The sequence below is a fragment of the Mytilus edulis genome, chromosome 4, assembly GCF_963676685.1.
Source record: "Mytilus edulis chromosome 4, xbMytEdul2.2, whole genome shotgun sequence".
Taxonomy (NCBI): domain Eukaryota; kingdom Metazoa; phylum Mollusca; class Bivalvia; order Mytilida; family Mytilidae; genus Mytilus; species Mytilus edulis.
Genome location: NC_092347.1, coordinates 78,175,035 through 78,195,740, shown reverse-complemented (window position 1 = coordinate 78,195,740; position 20,706 = coordinate 78,175,035). Strand labels below are relative to the sequence as shown.

The following is a 20,706-nucleotide window of genomic DNA, read 5'->3' as shown; positions in this document are numbered from 1 at the left end:
CTTAATTGATGCTCTACCAGCTTATAGTATCAATTTTAAATTCTTAATTTATTAATTTTCACCTAACCTCACCTAAGTACATCCTTAATGGCATACATTTTTAATTGATAGTATCTTTGAAGGTGCAATTTCTAGATATTAATATAGATTTTTCCATATTCAGATGTAGTTCAAAGAGTTCTATTTGCATACAAAATTTTATGAAAATCTGAAATACAACTAAATTGTGTATGCTTTGCCATAATTGACTTTTCATCATGAACCAAAAGCAATAATTAGTCACTCAGTTGATTGCAGATACTTTAAAGTTTTATTAGTTTTTCTTCTGTTTGTAGAATATTATGGAATTTAAGAAATGTTCAATAGCTGGGAAATCATACGGAGATGCTTTTGATGAGTTTGGAAATTCTATTGTCATTACTGAGGTAATATGATGCTTTAGAATCTAAAATTAGGAATATTTCTAATATCATTCACCAAACCCTTGTGATTGCCATTCTTAAAAAATACCTCAAATATTTCCCCATTTTTAAATCTGAAAGAGGGACGAAAGATACCAAAGGGACAGTCAAACTCATAAATCTAAAACAAACTGACAACGCCATGGCTAAAAATAAAAAAAACAAACAGAAATAGTACACACGACACAACATAGAAAACTAAAGAATAAATACGCTTCTGCATTCTTAATTTCTGGTTCAGTATAGAAAGTATCAAGATGCACCAGTCAAAAAAAAATGTCTAAAAGTTATTATCAAACTCTTTTATAAAGTAGCGTTTATATCATTTTGTTTCTCTCGTTCAATGAAAGAAATGTATCATTTTGTAGGTAGCTTGTAGGGTAAGATTAGGTTTTCACATTAATGCCACAAAATGTTGTAATTTTAACTAATCCTGACTAAACATAGTAACAAGCAACATCCTTTTTTTTATGTTTGAACTATCTAATACATTGCACAAAAAAGTTGGTTTAAGCATAAATGGTCTATACTGTCAAAACAAAACAGTATGTTATTGCTTAAAACTTTGTTAAAATTGAAAAATATAAAGTTTTTGGAAGCCAATAAAGTGGTAAATGAATAATTTTTTTCAAACATCACAATCCAGAGTTATTGTCATTATGTTATATTCATCAAAAAGCCATGGCCAAAAACCTACACTATATTCAAAACCATCCTTTTTTGTTGGTTTTATTTTACAATTTCACTGAATAACCAATCCACAGAAGAAGTAGTTAAGAAATACACTCTTGACCTTGAGCAGACCAAACTGCTCTTTCTCCTGAATATTATATTCTATCTGAAATCTGATAGTTTCATTGGAAGAAGATCTCCATCTTTTGAGGTTTGAAAGTCAACATCTATTTAAATATAAAACAAAATTTGAAAAAAAATTACAAACAAAAATTTCATAAACATATTTAAGGTATGCAAGAAGAAGATCTCCAACTTTGGAGGTTTGAAAGTGTACATCTGTTACCTGTTACCTAGTCTGTAACCAAACTGTGTAATTTGGCATTTGCTATATGCAGAGGCTCAATCACACCTTAACTACATTTTTATTATTCCAGGATTTTAACGTTAACTTTTATATACAATTACTGACCTAAAAAAAAATATGAAACAAAATTTTTAAAATGACAGACAAAAATTTCACCCATAAATCTATTTGAAATATGTAGGCTGATATCAACTTAACAATAGAAATAGCAGAAGTAAGTATCAAGATGTGATGCAGAAATCATGTTCAGCTTGTTCAGCCTTCTTCAGCTTTGTTAGTTTCATAATTACTGTATATGTGGATTCATTTATTTTTGAGGATACATGTATCAATTTTCTTGGTTTCAGAAGAACTTGCATTTCCCTGGATATTTGATTTTGTGGTTTTGCCAAAGTCTGCATACAAGCCTATAGAAAATGTGTTATTTGTTGAACATTTACATTCTAATGGAAAAGTAGTAATTGGAATTTGTGGTTCCTGGGTAACCACAAAATCCACGAAAATTGGTATCCAACAAATAATAATGCATCCACAGTATGTCAATTGACAATTGTTTACATTTATATGAAGTTGAAATTAATTATTTACTGTTACATGAATATTTTTGTGTGGTGGCAATTGATATCAATCTTAACAAATGTCTTACTGTAAGATACACATAAAAAATTAATTTGTTTCTATCATTTGGGTGTTGAAATAGCGAAAATAACATTATAATACAAGTTAAGAAATTGCAATCATATTTAGCCACGCAGAAATATAAAAATGTATGTTATCTTTCCTTTTGTGAAGTTATAGGCATGGAGATTTGTATTTTCAGAAAACATGTTCTTACTTTAATTTGTTCATACACATATACATATATTGTATATCTAAACGACTATCTTATATGCAATTGATACACATAGATCATGTACAGTGTATGTATAAATACATTCTAAGCTGAATATTTATACACAAAAGCTTTTCCTTCAAAATTTTTATATTAAAATTTGTAAAGGGGGAAGGGGGGAATAACTATTTGTTTTAAAAGTAAGAATCAAAGCAGAAGTAAAATTTCAGTGCCACTTGGTCTTTTGTATAACACCCTTTTGTGTATTAGTTTTTCAAACTTCTGAAAAAAGTTTTCATAAAATGTTAATTATATTAAATGAGGCTTTGTCACATTTTCACAGAAGGGCACAATTAATTGAAGAGATTTGCCATACATGTACTTCATATATTAAAATGGACCAAAAAAATTAAAAGCTTGTGGATGAGACAGGAATCTCTAACTACACAAAAGTTAACCATCAACATGATTAGAAACCTTGTGGTTTTCCTAGTGCTCTTGTATATTAAACAGATAGGTGTACAAACAATCTTTTATATGCATTTATTTAAACCATAAACAAAGAGAAAGTACTGCATGTCCTATAATCAGATTTTGTTTTCTCCATTAGTATTAAATTTCAAAATAAATAGAAAAGTCACTGATATTGTGATTATTCTTAAATGAAAGGATTATAGTAATTTCTATTAGAGTTGTATTTATAACTATGCCAAAGCTTAATTTCTTCAAATTTCTATTTTCCTTTTCCATTGACAACAGGAGGGCAAGAATTACCCAGAAACAGTCCTTTCTTTGATACCTTAATGTTTAATGCTTGTTGCTGGATAACCATTGAGACTGGGAGGGAATTGGCATTGTTATACAAAACTTTTAAGAATAATTTGTCTAAGTGATGCAGTGAAGCTTACTTTGTACAGTTACTTTTTACCTCAAATATGATTCAAGTTCAATATATTGAAATTGAAATTCTGATTGTAAATATATTTCAGAATACACCTAAAGTTGACCTATCCAGCAATCCCTATGCAGAGCCAAACTTTGAGTTTTACGATAGACAGCTGATAGAGAAAATGAGAGAAAAAGATTTTAAAGTTGAACAGTTCTTCACACTGTTAGCCTTATGTCATACGGTGATGCCTGAAACTAAAGATGGTAAGACTAAAAACATATTGGAGATTTTCAGTTTATAGATTTTCAATGAAGTCTTGTATATGTTCCCATGAGATTTCCACAAAGCCCTGTATATGTTGCCATACAAACAGTATCCATTGTGTGTTTCACCTTTAGTTGACCTTTTCACAGAATAAATGCATATTTAACAGGAGGAAATATTTATGTAATCCAACACACAAGTTTATATTATGTAACCATGAGGACAAAAGTCAGTGAAATAAAAAACAAATTGTAGAGTAGAATTCAAGAATAAAAAAATCACTACATTAGGCATGGATCCATAACTACTATAGAACCGGGGGGAAAATATGATTAGATTAACATTAATTATTTGCCCTAACTGCATTTCATATTATTTGGATTATGATCATTTCAGACAAACTAGAATATCAAGCTCAGTCTCCTGATGAAGGTGCACTTGTGTCAGCAGCTAGAAACTTTGGATATGTTTTCAAGGTTTGTTATGATTATACTTCTTTATGTTACATTTTGGATTCTGTGTTACCAAGAGGAACCACTTTGAAAATGGAAAAGCCACCTTTAAAGTAAACATGGTCATCTAAATGCAAAAAGTCCCTAAATTATATATCAATTCTTAACACTAAATTATATCTACCATGAAGTAAAGCAGCTATTGATAAAAATCATTTGCTGTATTTTGAATTTAAATTTGACTGCGGAAAATTTACATAGATGAAATTCAAAGGATATAGGATGTCTATATCAATGACTCAAAACAGTACATGCATAAAATAAAACAAAATGCAATAGAACAGCGCTTTTATTGATGTTCTTTATCTCAAGTCAAAATCAGGCATCAACACGGAGCAGAAAAAAAACTCTCACCTCACTGCATGTTTAAGATGGCCTGAGCGAAATTGTTTCCAAAAATGATTTGGATAGACTTTGTTAGATGTAACACCACCTATTTGGGCCTGGTAAAAAAAGAACAGATTAGAAAATAGTACATATTTAAAACACAATAGTTCCTATGCAAAGGTGTAAATCTAAGTAGCATATATTTTAGTAATTAAGGTGAAGGACTGGTGATCCTTATAGAACACACTATATACTGATTATTTTGAATAATACAAAAATGTCTAAATGAACTCTAAAATTGAGAATAATATTTAATGTGACCTCTATTAACTAATATTGAATGTTATTACTTTAAATTTCATAAGATTCAATGATTTTAAAATTACTATATTACAGTCTAGAACGCCAACAACTATAACAGTAGAAATCCAAGGTGAAGAGAGAGTATATGAATTGTTGAGTATTCTTGACTTCAACAATGTCAGAAAGAGAATGTCTGTAAGTTATGTTTTACATGTTTTGTTTTTTTCGTTTAAAAATTATGCTCCTTAACCCTTTCGCCGATGAGTCCCGGTTTACCGGGATTCACGCTTCAGACAGCTGACGACGAGTCCCATTTTACCGGGATCAGAATACATCTTTTATATTTCCCGCTCAAAACAGTGCAAACATGAGTTATCTTTTTTTGATGAATACCCGGATGAAAGTGTAAACATGGCGCTTCCGTTTATTGAAAACCGTGTCAAAATCAGAGGAAATTTACGGAATTTACGAGAATTTGAAATGAGGGAACATTTTTTTTGAAAGAATATGGAAGAATTGAAGCCAAACTAGTATACTTTTTTGACATAAAATGTCGTTTTATGTACAAAACACTTGGAATGGACATCGTTCAGTGTGAGGAATTTGTACTGTCTCATAAAATTTTTCAAAATTTTGCCGTTTTGGTTTAAAAAATTACGATTTGGGGTCAAAGAGCAGAATTTTGAGAATTTCACCTATATAATGCCGAAAATTTGAAAATTTGAATATTTTATGAAGAAAAAATTATCAAAACATAAACAAAACTGTGAACATGGTGTTAGTGAATGAAATAAATACACAAATAACTACAAACAAGTTTTTATTGACATTTATTATGAAGATCTCCTACTTGAGTAAAAGTAGCCAGGGAAGCCATAGTCTCAGAGTAGCTTCTGTCTGGGAAGCAATCGGTGAAAGGGTTAAGGATGTACTTAAATAAAATTAAGGTAAAACTAAATAAATCAAGAATTCAAAATTGATACTTTAAGATGGAAGAGTATTATTTAAGGATCAAAATAAGGTAAAAATATTGATAGGTTTTGGAGCTCTTTTTTGAGATATATTTGATTTATAAAATATGGCGAGAAAAGGCTGACTCAGACTTTCACCTTTAATTTGCATAGGTATTATTTGAGTCTCAAATCGAAAGAAAGAAAATAAAAGATCTGCTTATATTTTGTCAAATGACCCATTATGAGCTATTAAGTCTTATGTTTAAAGATAAATAGGTGTTATGGAGAAAAATATTTTACCTTGTATCGTATGGAAAAACACCAAGGAGTCCAAACATTTGACACTTATTCAAAAGCTCACCTATGTACATCCTTAAAATTATCTCCTGTGCAAAGCGATTAAGGAGAAAAAAAAAAATGGGTGGCAGTCATTTCCATAAAACTTTTTCTTTTGAAATTTATATCAAGGGTTTATATGAACAATGTCTTGGGTGAGTATAAAATCAGTGTGGGTCACATGAGTTTGACATGAGTTATGTCTCTTGGAAATTTACATTCTACAGGAAATTTATTGACCTTTGTACAATAGTTTGACATGTTAACGCACTGAGCATTACAACTTAACAAAGACTTTTGCTGTGATGCATCATTCTGACTTGTCATTAAGTAATTTCTATCACTCTTATTTTATCTTTAGGTTATAGTAAGAAGAGAAGGTAAAATACAGCTATGGTGTAAAGGAGCTGATTCTCTTGTCTTAGAAAGAATGGATCCAAAATGTGCAGATTTGAAGGAATTGACATTACACCATCTAAATGTAAGTTTATTACCATTTAAAGAAAGAAAAAAAATATAGATTGATTGGTATTTGTGACATATGGACCTACACAAAAGCATGAAAATAACAATTCAGGGAAGATTTTATTTTGGATGTCAGTGTATCTGTATCAAATCCACATTTAATGTTTTAGTTATAACTTTAGTGTATCTCAGCTATAATCTTGTTATTGTTAGCATGTCATCAAATTTAAAACATGTAGAACCCTTACATGTTAAAAAACTGCAAAAGCTTGCTCAAATGTTTTGATATGCTACATCAAGAAAATTTTATTGTAAGAAAAAAGAAAAATATGTAGAATGAACTTTTTGTAATTGAACATAAATTCTTATCTACTTCGCCTCTTGTTATGAAAAAAACATTTATCAAAGCCTTTATTGTATAATTACTAATCTTCCTTTAATTATAAGAATTAAACTGTAAAATTTCATTATAATCTATAAACCAGAACTAAAGTTATGACACAGACACAACATCATACCATTGTATCAACATACAAAAAAAAAAGTTATATAAAATATATTGTTCAAATGATTTCAATGACACAGTTGTTGACTTAAACCACATTTTTTCCCCAGGAGTATGCATCAGAAGGACTTAGAACTTTATGTTTGGCAGTCAAAGATATTCCTGATAGTGTTTATGCTGATTGGAAGAAGAAACACCATCTTGCAAGGTATGGCAAGATTTTTTTTTTCATTAAAAAAGGAGAGGAAAAAAAAAAACCTTTCCTTTATTACTTTTTTTTGCTTCTGACTTTTGTATAGCATTTCCTGACATTGTACAATTTACCGGTATTTATCATTTTTGTTCATTGTTCAACAATCACATTAACAGATGGAAGCAGAATTTGTGAATTAAAGTAATTAAGATTTGACTTGTATGCCCCTCCCCCTTAGGCAATAGGGGCATTATATGTTACCCTTGAAGGTTATTCCATCTTCCTGTACTGTGCACCTGTCCCAGGGCTCACGCTACCAGGCGACTTGGGCGAAGAAGTCGCCTTCCCGACCGTCACTTCGCTTTCCCCGACCCCCAAAAGCGAAATCAGGTCGCCCTGTTCTTCACGATACTCGCTTTCAGTCGCTTCCGTCATCAGACATTTTCAATTTTTACCAAGTTGATGAAACATCAATTTTTTATTGATAATTAAAGAAATTCAGACATAAACGATTCATTATCTTTAGAAAAGAGGTTGAAGCATTGTCTTCGCAGTGTGTAGCAGGTTATTTGATAAAAATACAACTTTTTATCACTTCATGCATTTTTGCAAGTTCCGGTGCTTGTTACTCGAAAACGTACATAAACCTAAATTTCGGCGGGAAAATAAGTTTGTTACTTCATTTAAACGTGATAAAAGTTGCCTCCAGTAAATGTTTAACCCATTTATTGCATTAAAAACGTCATGTTCCTTTTCAAATAACTTGTCAAACATCGTTTATTTTTGTAAATTTTCTTGCATTCGTCCGCCATTGACCGATTTCTAAACTACGGATCTGAACCGGACCAGCTATGACCGAAATCCGTACTTTTACAATAATTACTACGGACGCACAGACGGAACAGCTGACAGAAGAATATTGATCCCAAAGGGAAAAATTACGCATTTCACACACATTAAGAGACTTTTGGTTACATCTAATTGATTGGTGTATATAATTCCCTATATTTTTTATGGATTGTTTCAAACTATTGATTAAGTTGCTTAACTCTGAGACTATTATACTAATTTCAATATATTATGGCCCAGCTTAATAACTTTTATATTTTTATATGAGAAACACTGAGTTTCATACACAAGATAATTTTTAATTAAATTGTAATAATGATATATTATAATTTCTTTACATTTTTTTAAATAATTTTTTTTTTTAGTGCTAGATATTTAGTTGGAATAAGTTTCTCACAAGAACCTTAGTAAAACTTAAACAACTTTTAATTTCAAATGTTACTTTAATTGTATTTTATTTACTCAGATATGAGTTTAACAATATAAAAAGAACATTATTTACATATGGCCCTTTATACTATTGTAAAATCCAAACATTGTAGCGCACCGTGCGAATAAGCACTTCTCTTTCAAATCTCACCACTTCTCCCTATCAGTTTCAAAAAGAGAAGTCACTTCTCCCTATAATTCTGAAGTAGTGTGAGCCCTGCTGTCCTATTTTTATTTCCTTGCTTAATTTAAGTTTTCCTCATCCAAAATTTATGAAACTCATATGCAATGCTTAGAACCAAAACTCACATAAAGAGTTCAAATTTGGACAGAGAGTCATTTATGGTTCTAGAGTTATGCTCCTTTATAACTTGGAAACTTGCAATTTTTTTTATTTCCGCACTCTTACTTAAGTTTGTCTCATCCAAATGTGATGTAACTCATACACGATGCTTAGAACCAACAAATGGACTGAGTTTGAATTTGGGTTGTGAGTCATTTACCCTTATAGAGTTATGCCACTTTATAACTTGGAAAATTTTAAACCTTGAGCAGTGGCATTTGTGTCTTCAGGAACTTATACCATCAGCTTTATATTCCAGTAAATGTCTTCTATTGGGTAAAAGTCTCATATCAAGAAATGTGTAGGCCTATTCAAAAGATATAATGTTTAAAAAAAAAGCAGGTCTTTAAGTTTATATATTACCCATTGAAGATACATTGGCTCAAGATTGAGTTATTGAATGAATTACTAAATGAATGTATTTGTATTTCAGCACTGCTATGGATGACAGAGATGATAAGTTACATGAAGTTTATGAAGAAATTGAGAAAAATTTGGTATTGATAGGTGCAACAGCTATAGAAGATAAGTTACAGGATGGGGTACCAGATGCAATAGCAAACCTTGCTCTAGCAGGGATTAAAATTTGGGTGCTCACAGGTGATAAACAAGGTAAGAACAGGATACCAGTTGATCTAATATTATAAATAAGGTCAAATGTAAGTTTAAAAAAAAACAGGTTTAAAAACTTTTCTACCAGCTGATGATAAATGAGCTAATATTTTGTTGTTTCCATAGCAGGTATTCGAAATATACTTTTGTTTTACTGATTTTTCTCTTACAGATGTATTATCAGTCTTTCTAAGCTAAATTTACATTTTGAACTAGTAGAATAAATCACTCTCTGTGGACTTTATCAATTTTCTGTTCTAATCTTTATTCCTGTTGTCAAAAACATATAAAAACTCAAGTAGACAGATCAAAATAGGTAATCATAAAAAAAATAGATACAAAGAACACTAACTGGTAACTGTAGCACTGTTAACTTGCTCATTTAAATTTGCTGCAATAAACATTGGTTACCTATATCAGTTGATTGTTTATTTGTTTCAGAAACTGCAATTAACATTGGTTATTCATGTCAGCTGATCACAGATGAAATGGAGGAGATTTTTATCGTTGATGGTGAAACTTATGAATCAGTTGACAAACAAATGAAAGATGCTCTACAAAATATAAAGAAGATCAAACATGAAAATAAAACCCAAAAAGAAGAGGAAGTAGGAGTGGCTTTTTCCAACGGTGGAGTTTATTATAATGGACAAAAGGCAGCAGACGTCAGTCCTGATCTGCCTCACTCTGATGAATTTGCTTTGGTTATAAATGGACATAGTTTGGTAAGAATTAAAACACTTCATTTTTTTTCAACCATGCAAGAAGTACTAAATGAATATCGTCATAAAATATATATTCTTTGTATATATACAGATACCAAACATGATTATTATGTATAAAGCATAGTGTATGCTAAGAAATTCCTATGTAATTATTTACATAACTTTATTGAACATATGTATGCCAATCAACTATTTTACCCCCCCCACCCCTCCTCCTTCTTATGATTATATATATACTGCTCTACATCTGTTGTCCTTTTGACAATATAATGAAAAAATTGTCATATTTTTCACACAAACTTAACTTCATATCAGAGCTTCAAGAAATATGGTATCAAGCTTCATATGAACATTTTATACTGGGCGATCCATTTTCTCATCAATACCACTTTGAGGCTCTTAACTGAGTTCTTACAGTGTGTATTGTTTGGGTTACATTGTTGAGTAGAACAACTTGTTTATTACAAATATTTGTTCAATCTTGTTGTGAGATCAAGTGAATATACATACGTAGAAAGCATATTTTCAATGGTATTTCTAGAAAAAGTGTACTTCAAATTTGAATACTGATAAGAAACGTTCTTTTGTATTTTCAGATACATGCCTTGCACCGAGATATGGAATTATTATTGTTAGAACTTGGCTGTTCCTGTAAAGCTGTGATATGTTGTAGAGTTACACCTTTACAGAAAGCTATGGTTGTTGATCTCGTTAAAAGGAACAAAAAATCTATAACTTTAGCTATTGGTGATGGGGCCAACGATGTCAGTATGATTAAAAGTAAGTTATATTGAATTTAAGGTCTACTAGTAGTTTTTGATACAAAATTGTCGTTCATTGTTATTGTTGCTAAGCAATACAGAAGATGTAGAATAATATCTGTCCTTGATAAAAAGTTTTATTTGTACAATTTATCATACTTTCTGCTAGACATAAAAACTCCTTTAACTTTGATCATAACTTAAGAACCATCAATTGTCAAAATGCACATTTGGTGAAGTTAATTGGTACATGTACTTTTATTGTTTTAACATCATTGTTAAGTATGAATATCATATTTCTTAGAAGCAACATCTTGTTCTTAGTTCATTAAAACAATATTTGTGTTCCAAACTTCAATTAGCAAATCTGGTTTAATGTATTGATTTTCTAAACAGTTTTTGTTTAATTAGAATAGAATTAATTATTGAAAAAAACCTGACTGAGATGAATTTATATTACTTGCTTATATGAATAAAAAACGCAATGAGGGGCACATATCTAAAAGACAGCAAACTAATGATATATAAACAGATTTACAAATAATCATCAGGAAAATATCTGTGATCGCCTCTGCCTATAGACATAAGTGAGGAATTAAATTTGGATCTGGAGTGAAATAATAGTTGCATTGTAAGAAGTAGGAGTACAAAAGGGGACAGATGAAAATAACTGACCCTTCTTTTCACCCCTCTAAAAATTTATTGAAATGAAAATTAACAAAGCTACAATGCAACCATAACATATATTATCTCTATTTTTCTAGCTGCACATATAGGAGTTGGAATAAGTGGTCAGGAAGGTATGCAGGCTGTTCTAGCCAGTGACTATTCAATCTGTCAGTTTAGATACTTAGAACGTTTGTTGTTAGTGCATGGACGATGGAGTTATTTCAGAATGTGCAAATTTCTTAAATACTTTTTCTACAAAAACTTTGCATTCACATTGTGTCATTTCTGGTATGCATTCTACTGTGGATTTTCAGCTCAGGTAAGACTTTTATTTTACGGATAGTAGGACAAAAAATAAAATAGCAAAAATAATGATCTCCAAGGAAAATTCTAAAATTTTGTAAAGTCCCTTATCAAATGACAAAATCAAAAGCTCAAAGACATCAAACAAATAGAAAATAACTGTCATGTAAATGTGTAAGTGATCACTAGCAAGGTATTAAAATGCCAGATGTAGTGACTTTTACAAAAGTCTTCTCCCTTGAAACTATGTTACCAAATTTTAACAAACACAATCATCATTGGATTATTTAGTTTTAAATATGTGTGATAGAAATGTATCATCAAAATGTAAAAATGGTATTACATGTATTACTTCTTCTGATGTTCAATGAAAAAGGACAAATGATATCTAAAGAAACACTGCAGGCTTTAAAAAGTACATTAACTCAGATTTGCTACAGGGCAGTAAAAACTATAGAACTTTCTTTGAATCTGTACTTGAAAAGAACAAATTTATATAGAAAAAAATTATATATATACCAGGTAATTTCCTTGCATTGATAAGAAGTTCAAAATTATTTTTGCATGAGTAAACATTTCTGTTTATGATTCTGAACCCTCTTAAAAAAAATTCCAAACAAACGTTTTAAACTTGTGAGCAATTCTACAATTATATTTTTCAGACATTATTTGATCCCTATTTCATCACATTTTACAATGTAATGTATACCTCACTGCCTGTTTTGATGATGGGAGTATTTGATCAGGTAAGAAATACGATTACATGGTTATAATAGTTAAAATAATTGTGCTAAAGATGTTATGTTATGGTCTGTGACTGGATTTTTAGTATTCATTTCGTCTTCTGATAAATTCATGTTGATTTTAATGTGCACAGTTTTCTCTGCTTTCAAAATATTTGTTTGAACCTGTCTACTGTTTTTTGGAAAGGATAACTTTCTGGTAGTAAGACCTGTCATGGCCAGTCATGGAAACTCACATATAATTTACTAATGCAGTGTGTTAAATGTGTTAATTTACCCTGTAATCCATGGTGGTTCTATTAATGGGCCTGGAATGTTGTAATTTGTTATCGCACAATTGCTCTATATAAAGTTGAATTCTTTGATTTGTCGTTTTTACGTCATGTTGGCCAACAGTTTTGAACTTGTTATATAAGTAGTATATATAGATATATTATTAATTCCATATGAAATATATGTGTCTTTGAAAAAACAGACAAACAAATGTCAGCACTTGTACCATTACCTTGCATTCGTTAGCCATCACCGACTGAAAATGACCATTTATGTAATTATATAAAAAGGATATATGCAGTCTACAGTTATGATAACAGTTTAATTAGGAATATGAAAGTTGTAATCTTTTAAAGAGGTTTGAAGGAAAAATCTGTTTATTTATTTGTTGAAGTATTGCAGGCTACTGGTGAGCGAACTGACTGGTGTTTTATAATGCAATCAAAAACTGTGATTTAAAGTTATTATTAAAAGTTTCTTTTGAAAAAAACTATTTTTTATACTATTTACCTGTATTTACCTGTATTATTGGCGCAAATGAAATGGTTTTTTTTGGCGCAAATAAAATATGGTTTGTGGCGCAAATGAATGATTATTTTGGTGCAAATGAATTGCCAATTGACACAAAAGCAAAGCACCGGAATTATTGTTCTTGGTACTGGTATATTGGGAAATGACTTTGACAGATTGGAAAAAAGGAAAATAATGTTGTAGGTCAAACAAGCCTGAACGTGCATTAAAAATAATCAGTTCTATATGAGCATTTAAAGTTGTAATGCCTGTACAGATTTCTTAATGCTCTCAGGCTCTCAAGAAAATTAAAATACTTCATGCAGAAATTATTGCGAAAAAAGAGACACAGTTATGATCACAATTATTTAAACTCACATTTTGATATTTTTATATGAATTATAAAGGATTTTTCTCAATATCGCTAAAATTAAAATCGCATTTTAGTCTAAAATGACAAAATCTCAGTAATAAAATTGAGAATGGAAATGGGGAATGTGTCAAAGAGACAACAACCCGACCAAAAAAAAAACAACAGCAGAGGGTCACCAACAGGTCTTCAATGTAGCGAGAAATTCCCGCACCCGGAGGCGTCCTTCAGCTGGCCCCTAAACAAATATATACTAGTCCAGTGATAATGAACGCCATACTAATTTCCAAATTGTACACAAGAAACTAAAATTAAAATAATACAAGACTAACAAATGAATGCAAGCAATAATTTCTGAATTTACAGTAGAATCCTACATTTGAAAATAATTGGTTGAAATATGCATTTGAACACTTTGTGACAATGTATTTCATGTGTATACTCTATGACAATGTATTTCATGTATATACTTTATGACAATGTATTTCATGTATATACTTTATGACAATGTATTTCATGTGCATACTTTATGACAATTTATTTCATTTGTATACTTTTATGATATATTTTATTTGTAGGATGTGAATGAATACTATTCCCTTCGTTACCCCAAGTTGTATGCACCAGGTATAGCGGATTCATTGTTCAATAAGAAAGTATTTGCTTGGAGTATTGCCGAGGGGTTTATAACATCTTTAGTTTTATTCTTTATACCTTATGGTGCCTTCCATGATGGTCTTGGTAGCTCAGGAACAGATCTAGCAGATTCTCAATCATTTGGAGTTGTTGTAGCCAGTATTTTAGTTGTAGCTGTCAATCTTAGGGTAAATATATTTTATTTATATTATTTAAAGAGCAGATAAGAGACCAAGGGGGCATACGTTGAGGTTATTTTCCTTTTATATACATATAGCTTGGTTGATTTCTTCCAGGGAAGTACAATGAAATATGATTAATAATGGAAGTGGGTTAATATTAATGAGCAAACAAACCAATATTTGAACATGAAAAATACAAGGCTTTAAATAAAGAGGAAAATTTCAAGGACAAATTTAAGCTCTCCTTATTGGGTTTTTTCACCCATACATCCCCCCCCCCCCCCCGTTTGTAACATACTGGATGCCCCATCATCTAAAACTTTGTTGTTTATTGTGATATATCAGATATTGACCTGTTACATTGATCATAAAGAGAAAACATAATGCTTTGAGGCTTATAAATAGTGGTACCAGGATAAATAATATAATTGATAAGTAAATCAATCGTTACAATAATTAATACTGTAACAATGCTTAATTATATTTCAGTGTGGAATGGATACCTCCTACTGGACAGGATTTACTCATGTTGTTGTCTGGGGAAGCTGTATCTTTTACTACTGTTTCATATTAGCTTTCTATGCCCCAGTGTTCAACTACGTCTATCAAGGGGCTGCATACCACGTTTTTGGATCACCTAATTTCTGGTTTTGTTTGTTATTAACAAATGTTGTATTACTCATGCCAGTCGTGGCTTATAGATATTATATGGTGGATATAAAGCCAACACTTTCTGATCGTATTAGATTAAAGCAGAGAATGACCGCTTCTAAGTCCAGATCTAAAGATCTCCATTTAAGGAGAGCATCAACAATGAGAAGGAGTACACGTTCTCTGCGTTCTGGTTATGCATTTTCACATTCTCAAGGTTTTGGAGAATTAATAACAAGTGGAACAAACATGAGACAAAAAGATCCAGAAAATGTGACATTAACGAATGTGAAAAAAATTAACCAAAATAATGATCAGAAAATTGTTAGAAACTCTAATACAATTCAAAGTAGTCCCAGGAAAGAGACCAGCTCAATACTTCATGATAATCATAGTAATCATGAACATCATGATCATGATAAACATGTTTTATTTTCTGAAAAGTTATGATCATATTTGTGAGACACTGTTATCACATTTGATCAAAATCATGTTTATGTAGTCATTATTTTTGTATTTGATGTTGATTGTTGCATCTTGTTATGTTCATATAATAGGTAGATGCCACAGAGTGCATTTTACAGTAAGATATTACATGTTACATTGTGAATTTGTTTTCCATTTTGGTTTACTTTTTAACAAATTGTCATATTTTCCTTTGGTGGAATATTTCTTGGTTTTCGTAAATGTAGTTGGAAAATAATAATACTGAAAGCTAAATATTTGAACTTTTGAACTAAAGGTGTTAGCCACTTCAAATTCACGCTTACTATTTCTGTTGTCCATTATTGTCAGATATATTACAGAAGTACCTTTCTCTGTATTTATTCTTCTGATGATATCTTATTAAAAAAGATATGTTTTCCTCTTAGCAAAATAAATTCTGTATATTTCATCCTGCACTCTCTAAAAACTATTTTCTTAAGGGGAAAGGGAAATTTAAAAAGAAGGTCTTAACTGTCTGAAGGAAAATAAAAGCAACAACATCAGAAATGTCTTTGAAACAGCTTGAAAAAGGCATACATTAGTTCTGGTAATTTTACTTGATTGATATAGTTGGGGTTTAGATTTGCCCTCTGACGACAAAAGTTGTGCTAAAAAGTAAAACAAAAATAACTGGTATTTGACAGAAGAAAGAGGCTATTCTCATTCCTTAAAAAAATACCAAAGAAAACATACAAATACCAGCAATAAGTCTGTTTTTACTTACATCATTAATGATGTATTAATCAATCATGGTATATCCTATATATATATGATGCAACAAGATTATAAAATATTTAAGTTAGAATATTGATTATGCTATAAATCAATGCAATTGGAATTCATTTTACGTGTATTGAATATGATTGGTTGTGTAATTGTCCCATTTCCTGTCAGGGGAGCTAACTCATTGTGATATTAAAGATGTATATTTTCTACATGTTGTTACAGTTGTTATAAAGTCATTGTTATTTATATATGAATGTAAATGTATGTAGCTGCTGAGCTCTCTAGTTTTATATATTCATGGTTAAATTAATTTTTCACAAATAAGTCCAATATTTATATATATATGTATATAATGTGCAAAGTGTTGATATATTATGTATATGTATAGAATATTTATTTTTAGAAACATAATATCAAACTGTTTCTGTAATAGTCTCAAGGAGGTTTCAGTTGTTGTGTATTGATCAATGGTATTATATACAGTGGGATGACTACAGAACAGCTGGAAACAGTTGATATATTTACCCATAAAACATTTAAATGTATTTTGTAAATGAAATTTCTATGCATTGTAAATGGATTTTTATTTTCATTGTCTACATTTGTAAAAAATATTATCGTATTCAATTATTTTTGTTCAATTGATTTTAAAGGAAGTTATTTTTATGTTCTTTCTATCATGTCTTGTGTATCAATTACTTTGAGAAATCCAAATTAAATAGATTTATTGTTTTAATTGAAATTGTCATGTTTTATCTGTGACCTGTATATTCCCTCTGTTTGGTCTTCATCTAAAAAATTAGAATCTTTATCTTTCATCTGCTCATACTTGGTATAGGATTTGAACAGTTTACACTGCATTTAAAAAATCATTGAAAAATTATTTATGTGCATCGATCTATCTCTATATGCTTTTTGCTCCTCCTTCCCACAGAAAACTGAAAGAGTATTTAAGTATTGTTTATGATTAAGTAACCGGTATTCTATTATGCTGAGTTGCAACTGACTCAGTTTTGAAATTTCTATCACATTATCTTACTTTCACTGGTGTTTTTAAACAATTTATAAATTAAGAAAAGTTTATTAGGAGTATACATGGAGTACTATTATTCAACTTGCTCAACTTTTAAAAAGATTTAAGGACCAATAAATTTAAATAAATGAAATTATTTGACAACACCACAATAATACAACTGTAACTTTCAGATTCTTGTTGCAGATTTAAAACATTGTTGAACTCATGCAACTAGTTAACAGATAGATAAATAGAAAAAAAAGTTTGGTATTTAAACGAATATTCTGTTTTATCCATTGAGATTTAATGTCATTTATAAAGTTCTAATATTTTTATGCCTGTCCATCTTGACTATGCAATTGTGTAGTAGTATTTATTTGTAAACAAAGATTATTATTTACTACAAATTTTAGATTTCCTGTGTTCTGGTTAACAATTTATGTGCAGCTGATTTTTATGGTCACAAGAATGTGTCTACCCTTCATCAACATGGGAATTCAATGTGATCATCTTTAAAGGACCATTTTACTTATAGTTCTACATTTTCTAGAAGTGGAGTTCATTTATATTTGAAAGCTTTAAATTAATTGCCACATGAAGGGAGACAACTGTCTGCCAATATTGATTTGAATTCTCTGCCTATTGAACATAATTATAATATGTTGGAATCTGATTATCATAGGCTTTCCTCATTAATCTCAGCAAAGATAGAAGCGATTTCAAAGGAATATTCTATAAAAATGTACATTTGAATATTCCTGGGAAGAAAATTAAAACCTGTCTATAACCAAAAACCGCCTTAATACTGAGGACTTGGTGAGGATTATAAATTTGTTGGATTAAAGTGTATTTTGAGCAGGGATTTATTCTTAAAGGACCACAATTTTTGCTATTATGGAAATGATGGCATTGGCAAATTAATCTGTTTTGGTATTTGGACATCAACATTTTACTTTTGCAATTGAAAATTTGAAAATATTGAGTATGCTTCTTAGTTAGAGAAACCCGAGATTTGTGTATTTTAGTTTATACAAGTATAATTTCTACAGAAAATAAACTACACTTCTTGAGAAAGAGTTCAGTATAGACAAGTTTGTAGTTCACACAGGTTTTGGTTTATTTTCACTGTATATGTAAGGTAATAAGTATGTTTTGTATAAAGTTTTTATTCAATTTTTATAAAAGGCAGTTGACATATTTTTTTTTGTGTTTAGGTAAATTTCCTCATTGTGTTTTTGTTGTTTAATCACATATCATCTTTGTTTTATTTATTGCCAAAGATCACATTCTTTCTACTCTGTGTTCATATTTATCCATGACTGTTGCCATGGCTATTTAAAGTCTCTATTTTAATATATTTTATTATTGCTGATAAGGTGCAATATTGGTTTAAAAAGTCTTTCTTCTAACTTTCTTTGTCCTGAAATATTTATTAAAGAATTTTATATAACATTGATCCAATCAAAGACACTAATCTTATTATATAGATCAATACAATCAAGTTATTCTGTATGTGGGTCTGGATGGGATGTCCTTCAATTCTTTATTCTATATTGTAATGGGTTATAATTGTGTTACATATATACCAGTACATATATTATGGGAGATATTATCAGTTGATGAAAGACTTTTGACTTAAGACGGTTCATAAACTTTACTTTTTTATATTTTGTTTGTTTACTATTTTTGTCATAAACAACTATTGTGACCATTAATACATCACCACCAAAGATATTTTTCAAACGTTTGTATAATAAATAATATGTATAATTTTTGTGTGAAGTTCACAATTTCTGAAAGCTTATTCATTCAATTACCAGCAAAATTTTATCATCGTTTGTTCAAAACTTCTCAAAATGGCATATTACTTTTTTAAATTGAGAATATAAAACAAAGTATCTAAAAAAACAAGATGTTTATGTATAATTGCTCACATAGTAAATAACATAAAAGATGATATAGATACATAGTCCTTTAGCTTATTAGTAATTAATTAATACTTAAAGTTAAAACTGTTTAGATTGTATTACACTCATAGTGATTTGTTACCAACAATATTCAACATGGAATATATTTATGAATTTGTTTACATAATTTTTAATTCATTTAACTTACAACTTGAAGATAAAATGTCAACTACAGATAACTTCGGGAAAGTCTTCATAATAGTTGTATTTAACTAAAAAATCAACCCTTAGAACTTACGATTTTATTTTGTTAACAACAAAAATTGCTTTTCTATTGTCTATTGTTTAAAAAAAAATGAAGAACAGTCTATTTAATCAAGTTCAAGTGTAATAAATTAAAGAACAAAAGGATTTATGAATCTATATATGATTAATCTGTTTACAAAGGAAAAAACAAACAAGTTCACAAAACAATTTATATTAAAATTAAAGAAATAAACCTGTATGAAACATATTCTTCAAATATTTACACAAATTGACACATTTCTTTATTTTCTATCTGGTTATCTTTAATATCAATTTTATGCAATTATCCATTAGCTTTTAGACATCATGAAAAACTAAAGTCAGCTATCTACCAGCATCTTGTGATGAGGAGGTAATTAAATATCTACTGTTTATTACCTGGGCTCATCAGTTGGTGAAGGGTAGGTTACTGACATTGTATTTTAGTACTTAAGAAAATAGATTTTAATGATCTGATAATCATGAAATATATTTCACATACAATTTCTAGTCAGGCAGCAGTTCAGATGGCCTAGAATGTCATGTCATATTCATGTTATATGTTAAATAACCAGCATTTTGAAGTTGAGAATTAATGAGTGTTTTAAGACAAACAATTTAAATTTTTTATTAAGAAATTTTGATATCATGAAGACAATTTAGGTTCATAATGGTTTATGTATACACTTGAAACCCATTCACTTTGAAAGATTTGAATCAGTAAAAAAAATTATCTTGCACTGTGCTGAGAAATGCAATATTTCTTATTTTTTAGAGACATACTCTGATTTATTTTTTTGGTTACATGGCACATGAAGAGGAACTATTGTTTTCTATTCACATCCTATGAATATTTCTGTGACAATTCCTTTTTCATATTTTAGTTATAATATGCATTGAAAAATTTCTTCCATTTCATTCAGTACTCGTAAATTATAGGATTACTCCTTTTTCTTTATCACTCCTTGTTGTGATGACCACAAAACATTAACTCATTGTTTTAACTTATTTTAAATGTTAAAACTCCTAATGTGAAAGTAGGGAGGAACTATTTTGTTACTTTATATGTAATTATTTGTTTTACACAGAAAAGCTATCTTTCTTTACTTCTGTTGCTTCTTTTTTTTTAATAAAATATATTTGACATATTTA

General features: G+C 29.7%; 1 protein-coding gene across 10 annotated transcripts in view; it reads left to right on the top strand.

The window, feature by feature from the left end:
- The window catches only part of LOC139520597 (phospholipid-transporting ATPase ID-like), a 64,535-nt gene extending 43,829 nt beyond the window's left edge, over window positions 1–20,706 (top strand). For 5 of the 10 annotated variants that reach the window (XM_071313408.1, XM_071313399.1, XM_071313400.1 and 2 more), the window contains 14 exons: window positions 336–425; window positions 1,682–1,714; window positions 3,322–3,484; window positions 3,882–3,961; window positions 4,721–4,822; window positions 6,278–6,397; window positions 6,997–7,094; window positions 9,134–9,312; window positions 9,754–10,037; window positions 10,634–10,817; window positions 11,563–11,786; window positions 12,433–12,516; window positions 14,245–14,490; window positions 14,974–20,706. In XM_071313408.1, the coding sequence (XP_071169509.1) occupies window positions 336–425; window positions 1,682–1,714; window positions 3,322–3,484; window positions 3,882–3,961; window positions 4,721–4,822; window positions 6,278–6,397; window positions 6,997–7,094; window positions 9,134–9,312; window positions 9,754–10,037; window positions 10,634–10,817; window positions 11,563–11,786; window positions 12,433–12,516; window positions 14,245–14,490; window positions 14,974–15,585 (2,499 nt within the window). In that variant the 3' untranslated portion in view covers window positions 15,586–20,706. The remainder of the gene's footprint in view (window positions 1–335; window positions 426–1,681; window positions 1,715–3,321; window positions 3,485–3,881; window positions 3,962–4,720; window positions 4,823–6,277; window positions 6,398–6,996; window positions 7,095–9,133; window positions 9,313–9,753; window positions 10,038–10,633; window positions 10,818–11,562; window positions 11,787–12,432; window positions 12,517–14,244; window positions 14,491–14,973) is intronic. The other 5 variants (XM_071313404.1, XM_071313405.1, XM_071313407.1 and 2 more) reach the window with 2 other exon arrangements.